This window comes from Pinus tabuliformis, chromosome 5_1, assembly GCF_031772625.1.
Source record: "Pinus tabuliformis cultivar Carrire ecotype Pingquan chromosome 5_1, CPIR1, whole genome shotgun sequence".
Lineage (NCBI taxonomy): Eukaryota > Viridiplantae > Streptophyta > Pinopsida > Pinales > Pinaceae > Pinus > Pinus tabuliformis.
Window position 1 is genome coordinate 775,671,721 of NC_142305.1, and position 8,436 is coordinate 775,680,156.

General features: G+C 42.4%; 1 protein-coding gene across 1 annotated transcript; it reads left to right on the forward strand.

The window, feature by feature from the left end:
• Positions 1-6,592: 6,592 nt before the first annotated feature.
• On the forward strand, positions 6,593-6,913 carry LOC149167234 (uncharacterized). The gene has a single exon (XM_089430417.1). It carries the CDS (start codon positions 6,593-6,595, stop codon positions 6,911-6,913), a length of 321 nt encoding a protein of 106 aa, XP_089286543.1.
• The last annotated feature ends 1,523 nt before the right edge of the window (positions 6,914-8,436 follow it).

The following is an 8,436-nucleotide window of genomic DNA, read 5'->3' on the forward strand; positions in this document are numbered from 1 at the left end:
TTATTCTATGTGTTTCAATTCTCCTTCAATGGTATCAAGTGTTGTCGCATTGATTACAACATATTCGGGCACATTTCATGGTTGTAACATATTTGTTGTTGTAAGACAACAATTTTTGGTCACAATCATACACACTTCACTCATTGTACTTAGGCAATGTGGATAAAGTGGAGTTTTGATGTATATTTATCATTGTTAAAGTTTTTCTAAGTTTTCTTTATGATTTGGTATGTGTCACACATGGTTCTATGCCTAAACTCATCATGTTCACCCCTCGCATTATATCTCAGACAAATATTTGGTTAAAATCCAAACCATTCAGGCCAAGAGAGCATGAGCACACTCTAAAGCCTTGATGGGGAATCCTTCACTATTTATAATTGCATCCTATGCCCCCCAAGAGTGAAAAACACACTCCTTATACCTCTTTCCCCTTCCTTGCTTCGAACTACACCCTTCAAGAGACTAAGTCTTCCTTGAGTGCACTCCTTTGAATCGAAGAAGTGCACCCTCTTGAGAGCATATGCGCACCCTGAATGCATTAAGCTCCACGATTCAACCTTCCCCAATATGCCATGTGCCCTCGAAACCCTTTGAGCACATGAGCACACTTTGAAGACATAAAGCATCAGTCTTCAGGCTTCATGAGTGTACCATGAACCCTTTTGGGCTTCTTAAGTGCATGAGTGTTGGGAAGGGGTACCCTAAGGTTAATTTTGGGGTTAAACGCCCAAGTTTTGGGGCTAAAGGCCCAAGTTTTGTATAAATGATGTAAAGTATCCACATTTTGTGGTCATGGAGCACGAAGATGTGAATAGTCATCAAGTGTTTCCGCCCTTAGTTTAGGTAACTTGTGTCGGCTTTATGAGATCCACCCTTGGTCTGTGGACCATGGGAATGTATAAAAAAGAGAGTCTTAGAAGATTCTAAGCTAGTTCTTAGTAGTTTTTGGTAATTGACTGATGTAATGGGTCTATGAGGGCTAAGAGCGCAAAGTCTTATTGTAGGAAAGAGGCACTACAGCTGAGTGCATGGAGGCCTAGGGTAGAAGTCTGCAGCTGAGTGCGCAAACCCTTGTAGCTGTGTGCGCAAGGTAGTTAGAGTCTATAAGAGAAATTTGAATATCAATAAAGAGAAGTTTTCTGGAATTACTTGTGTACGAGCTATTTTACTTCTGTTTTGAATGCATGAGATTATGTTATGTTGAATACTCACTTTATGATTTAATGTTGTATTGATGCAGGAATCTATTATGTGTTGCTTTGTTATATGGGTGCAAGTAAGAATATCTGTTTACACAAAGAAAAACACAATGCATGTTAAAGTTATCCAATACTTAAGCTAATTTGGGTAAATATAGAAGTAAGAGTAGTTACAGAGACACGTAAGGGCCTGATCTACCTATTTAGGGTACAGGAAGGAAAATTGTAGACCTTCACGGAGGTCTAAAGGATGATTAAGAGAAGAATATCAATAAGCCTTAAAGGGCTTATCAATCTACATGAAGGTAGAGCTAGGGTATAAAATGACATCAAAGCCATCTCAGGGTGCAGAAACTTGGTTCCTACATGCCCCCATATCGCTTTAGGTGAGACTTTAGTCCACACTCCACGGATTGATGCCGAAAGGGCCAGTAGTGTAGGTATTTGTTTGGCTAGTTAACGCTGAACCTGGGTAAGGGCCCATCAAGCCAAAAAATGGTTTTGTTGCTGGGACAGAGATCTACATAATGAGATGTGTGATGTCATATCACTGGAATCCAACTAAGAAGGAGATAGAAGACCAGTTGGATAGAAAGATCCATGAATTCATGGCACAAGAGAACAAAAATATGTGATTAACAAAAGAACAGTGGTTGGACAGATATATGTACATAGAGATACACAAAATCTTCTTTTGTTCCTTCCCAGTTGAATTATACAAGTGGATCGTGAAATTGGAAAATGACCAAGGAAGGTGGAGGCTTCACGACCCAATAGTCTGGACCCCAGAGTTGGTGTGGAGATTAGAAGAATTTGAAGATAAGATCACATGCGTTGTTGATCATTGGCTCGATCATATCATAGGAGGTTTCGTGATAGAGTTTGCGGTCGATGCCTCGGTCAGTTATAGTGAGGTTGAGTGCCACTTCTTCAAAGGGCCATGAGGTAAGTTTTTAAGGTCTTTAAATACATGGATTAAGATGCCATTGTGTGAATAGCGGGTTATGCAGCTAGATTGATGTTTGGGGCTATGCGAAGTGGAAGGAATTTCATGAACAAAAGAAATACAGGCCCTGAATATAGCCCACTGATTGAACCTCCTGTGAGTGACGATGAGGAAGTAGCACAGGCTTCTCCACAAAGTGCTATTTAGTTGATAAAACAAGGGTTCCCACAAATACCCCATCCACCAACATCGCCTCCATCTTCACCTCCTCCGCATATGCCTTCGCCTACACCACCACTACCTCCACCAATGTTCGGTATGGAAAACTCAGTAAAGCTACCTATGTTCAAGGTTTTGGGAAATGAGGATCTAAACCAGTTTTGGTTCATTGTGAAGACTATATGGGAAGCTTAGGGTATCACAGGTGATCAAATGAAGAAAGGAACGTTGGTTAGTTCTTTGTAGGAACGTGTGCTAACATGGTAGATTAAGTACTGCACTGATAACCTGACATCTACGTTGGCAGATATTCAGATCATGCTGAATAAGGAATTTAGTAAGCCTAAGTCTGAAGCACAATCAATAGCTGGATTCAAGGAAATCACGATGAGGCTTGGCGAGACACCTTGGGTGCCGGATTAGAGATTGAAATCCAAGATCCATGAAGCTAACATGAATATGAAAGATGGGAAACACTGCCAATGGTTTGTGGCTTCACTCTTGCCTCATCTAAGGATTGTGCTATCAAAACAAAAGATTGGGACCTAGGCGGAAGCTATGGAGATTGCGATGAGATTGCATGAGACACTGATGCAAGATGCTAATTTGGGGGTTCAATAGATTCATGCGCAGTTGCAGAAACTTTTCCTAGAAATGCAGAGTCTGAAGAATGATAGAACAATTCGTGCACGAAGAAGTGTGGTGTCGGAAATGAAAAAATCAGAGGCATGACAAAGATCACTACCCAATCCTCGCAAATTATTTTGCAGCAGGAGGACCAATGCCTTTGAGGCTGGAGGCTCAAGAAGGGCCAAGTGCAGGGCCTGCGCTATGGTGTGCTATCTGTCAGGTAGCTGGAAAACACGTGACAGACAATTGCCATCTGCTATAGAAATTTGTATAGACGCTACCACAGATCTTCTAAAACTTCTGCCAATCGATGGGCCATGACAAGCACAATTGTTGTAGTTACGAGTTAATGATGGATAGAAATGCCTGCATATAGGGTGTAGGCAGAAACCCATCATCCTGACTAAGGCGCTAGGGGAGCGCGAGGAAAATATCAAGGGCGTGAATGAGGCCGAGGTGGAGAAGGACATGGCCGAGGTTAGGGACAAGTCATTTGTTACAACTGGGGAGGACCAGGACACTACGCGCGAGAATTCCAGAATTTGACGCATTTCTCATGCCGATATTGTACACAGTTTGACCATGCAACTGAAGATTACCCATTGCTGCTAGCTAAGATACGTGAAAAGGGGTGCAACCTACGTAGCTGACTTAGAACCTATAGATGATGTGGGTTGAGCCTTGTGAAGAGGATCCCAAGGTAAATATTGTGCTATGGAGTGGGATGACGACTAGCGAAGATAAGGGGAAGCAGCCTAAAGAAACTGAATGGGTCTGTAGAGCTCCAGAAAAGGAGGCTAAGTTTGATCAGAAGTGCACATGAGAAACATTTATTGAAGCAAAGAAAAGCTTTGCTGAGGCCTCTACTTCAGGAAGTCAGGCTAAGCTAGCTAAAGAGATGGATCCTTCCATGCTTACTACTTTATTGGAGACCTGTATGAAGCTGATGTGCAACAACAAGGTTGTGAAAGGACTACATGAACTAATAAATAAGTGTTATGGGGAAGAAAATTATCCTGATGGACCATGCATAGTCAGGAAGATTAGTAAGCATAGGGCAAGAATGAGGTGTGATATGAGGCTCACTGCGTAGCTAGGAGAATATGAGATGGATCAAGTAATCCTGGATCTAGGATTGGACATGAATGTTCTGCCTAAACGGACATGGGAAGGGATGGGGAGGCCTGTGTTGCAGTGGTCTTTGATTTAGTTAAGGATGGAGAATCAACAAAAAATCATCCCCATGCGAAGATTGCAAGGAGTGACAATGGATATTGAGGGTGTGAGTGCATTGGCTGATTTCAAAGTGATAGAGATTGTAGATGACATCAATCCCTACCATGCGCTCCTTGGAATTGACTGGGCCATTGACATGAATGGGGTAATCAATTTAAAGAAGCAGAAGATGATATTTAAGAAGAAATCACTTCGCGTAGTAGTGCCCCTAGACCCTGGATAAGGACCGTGTTATACCGAACCAGTCCGAGATTATGAAAGCGATAATGACTTGGACCATATTTATAAGATAATGGCACGAGATCAGTATTGGGCGAATCTGACATCAGATGGACATATCGCATGGGACCATGAAATTTCTTGCACTTCAGATTCAGATGGGGAGTTGGAACACTAGAAAAACTGACTGCATGAAGTATCTACACTGCGCTGTAATATGATGACCAAGTCGCTGCGTTTTGTATCCTCGAAGGTAAGGAATCTACCTTATTATGATGGTTTAACTGATGTTGATATATTTTTGGATACATTTGAGAGGGAAGTGCCAGAGAAGCATCGCTTCCAAGTGATGGACTAGGCACTGTGCACTACGCCTGCGAGATGGTGGGGAATGCATAAGGACAATTTTGATGATTGGTGCATGTACAGAAAGATGATGAGGTTGCAGTTTGGTCACCTGCAAGTGCGATTCACAAAGAAATATGATGGAAGGGATGATCCACATGATCACTTGGCCAAATGGACTAAGGTCTATGGAGTGGAGCCTCAGCTTGAATGGGTGCATTTGTTTTGTCATACTTTGGATGTTATATTGATGAATTGGTACTTAGAGACAAAGCTTCGCCATGGTACTAAAGAATGGGATGTTTTGCGATAGGGATTCTTGATGACGTTCAACTTTGAGGATGGATTTGAAAGTATTGATGAGGCATTGTAGGAAGTCAAGGTCACAATCTTCAGAATACCTCAGGATCCTCTAGATTTGATCCAACTGGATTGGACCACCCAGCTACGCCATGTGCTAGAGTGCTATAATGTGACTTCTAAGGAAGAGGATGAAGACCCAAGGAACATTAATATCCCAGAGCTTGAATGTCACCGTGAAGTTGAAGGACCGCAAATTGAGAATCTCGATATCACCGCACCACTGAAAATGAGACAAGTGAACATTGAGACAGAAGAAGAGCCAAAATTTGCAAAAATTGGGGACTACTGGGATGATGCAACAGTAGATAAGGTCACTAAATTGCTCCACGAATATCAGGACTTTTTCCCTACGAAGTTCATATTTGAAAGGTATAATAGGGGACCTCAAAGTCATGAAGATCACATTGAAACTAGATGCAAATACGATTAAGAAAAGGCCTTATTGCCTCAACCCCAAGTATAAAGAGGAGGTCCACTTAGAGTTGGATAAAATGTTGGCTACTGGGATTTGAGTCCAGATGTATACAGACCATTTTGCATTGAAATACATGGTCAACAAGCCTATGTTGGGGGGGGGGGGGAATATGCAGGTGGCTATTGTTGTTCTAGGAATATGATTTTGAAGTTATCATGAAGCCAGGACGATTGAATGTGGGTCCAGATCATCTATCGTGCATTGAAACAGGAGAGGAGCCTACTAATTTGGAGGAAGGTCTTCCTGATGTGAAACTCTTTGTGGTGCGCGTTGTGGATAGTCACTTTGAAGATATTATACACTTCGTGATGATGGGAATGGCTCCAGAGGGGTATACTAGCCAACAAAAGAAGGAATTGGTGGTGCGCACACTATACATTTATTTCATTGTAGGGCATTGATATAAAATGTGCTCGAATGAAATTCTCCGACGTTATGTACTTGACTTTGAATGGAACAACATCCTTTCTAAATCTCATGGAGGAGCCGTGGGAGGACATTATGCAGGAAAAGCTACAACATAGAAGATTTTACGCACTAAGCTATGGTGGTCGATGCTTCATAAGGATTCCAAGGCTTATTGTAAGGCATGTGATGCATGTCAAAGAATGGGCATGACATCATGGAGGGATGAGCTGCCTCTAAATCCACAGATGTTATTACAGTAGTTTGAAAACTGGGCAATTGACTTTGTAGGACCAATTCAGCCTCCAGGAAATAAGATGGGTGTGTGGTACATCATCACCATGATTGTATTTGACCAGATGGGCAGAGGCGCAACTTGTTAAGGATTGTATTGGGGCAACAACAACAAAGTTCATATTTAAGTATGTACTGACTAGATTTGGTTTCCTGAATATTTTGATGAGCGATCATGGTACACATTTTCTTGATGAAACGATCAGTGCGTTGATGGAGGATTTCTAGGTTTATCATCAGAAGAGTACGCCATATCACATGCGTGCTAATGGGATGGTGGAAGCATTTAACAAGATATTGGAGAATGTGCTGATGAAGGTCTATAATGCAAAGAGGAATAACTTGGATGTACACATACCCACGGTTCGATGGGCTTACAGGACGACTTGCAAAAAGCTAACTGGACAGACTCCTTTCAGGCTAGTTTATGGCATAGAGGTTGTGATGCTGATGGAGTACATTGTACCTAGTCTATGTATAGTTTCATTTACAAGAATGGTGGATCATGGAGCCCTGGAAGAAAGGCTCACGCAGCTAATAGAGCTGGAAGAGGATAGATTTTTGGCTGGATTCCATTAGCAAGTTCAAAAGAAGTGTGAAAAAGCATGGGATGATTGGCACATCAAATTGCGCACCTTAAAGGTAAATGATTTGGTTTTGTTATATGATAGAAATTTTGATAAATTTCCAGGAAAATTTCCGCTGCATTGGCTAGGGCCTTATGTCATTAAAGAGATTACTGATGGTGGAGCAGTTCAGCTAGTGAAGTTGAATGGGGAGTTATTTCTAGGGAAGGTAAATGGCATCTGATTGAAGCCATACATCGGGGATCTAGCCAGATGACTATATGGCAGAAGCATAGTCTTAGCGCTTTAGGAAGCTGAAAGGAGGTGCAGGACTATAAACTACACTGCTTGGGGTATAGATCTATGTGACTACGGGACTGCGCGGAAGGGAGGAATGTCACAGTATCATAAGAAGCACGGAGGGAGCTACATTATTGGAGGAGAGACAGCCCAGGGTCACTAGGAAGTGACCATTATGGTCAATGTTCATGATTTGACAATGAGAAAATGGCTAAATGGAGCGGGGGGGGGGGGGGAGCAGCACTTAAGTCAGAATTTAAGAGAAAGATCTTTGAAATATGCCGCCAATATAGTACTTATGAACAGATTTTGGGGGGAACGGTCGGATTCAAATTCGAATTTGCCTACAAATTACAGAGGGTTGCCCATGGAAAAACACTTGGCGTTTTAAGAATTGAGGTGTTGAGCTGTCAGGTATGCATGAACCTTGACTATTTCAAAGCTTTGGTGGTGAGTTCAGTGTTTGAGAAGCTGCAGAAGGAAACTCAGGAGCTCTTGACTAGCATCTTGTCGGCACTTGTGGAAACCACAACTGTTGAGGGATCAATGGCATCAGAGGGAGCTGCCCCTAAGATTACAAGTGTGTAAGTACTCGCAGAAGTACCAAATTCACCAAGGTCACCCAGGTCGAGGCCTAAACCAACTACAAATGGGCCTAAAGTGAAGAAGGACAAACAGAAAGTAGCATAGCTAGTGCACGTTTTGCCTAGGGGATATTCGCAGAAAGAAAAACCCACCACATAGGAGAAGGATAAGGTGGTAGACCTGGAATCTAAGGAGGGCATCAAAGATGTGGATATGGGAGTCGAAGGAATTGACATTGAGGGCATAGACACTATTTCCAAGTTAACTGAGTACATTACCCCATGCTGAGGCAAGGTCAAGGTCCCGAAGGATCCGGATGAGGGAAAATTTATGTTGAATACCCCATTGTTGCTATACCAAATTACCTTTGAAGGCCCGTGATTGGTGCGCATCCCATATCTCAAGATAGAGGATTGGGATTTTCCAAACACAGAATGATTCCCCCACTTGGCGATTGAAACCTGTTGACCTGAGTTTTCTAGAAAGATACGGGTGTCACCGTGTTGGAGCTAAATAAGTGGATCAAAGGGGTGGAAAAAGTAGGATTGCTAAACCTATTATGGGTTCCGCATTACCACCATGTGCCCATAACCTGGATGGTGATCAACCAATTGCTGTGCTTGGTGCACAATGGATGCCTATGGTTGTGAG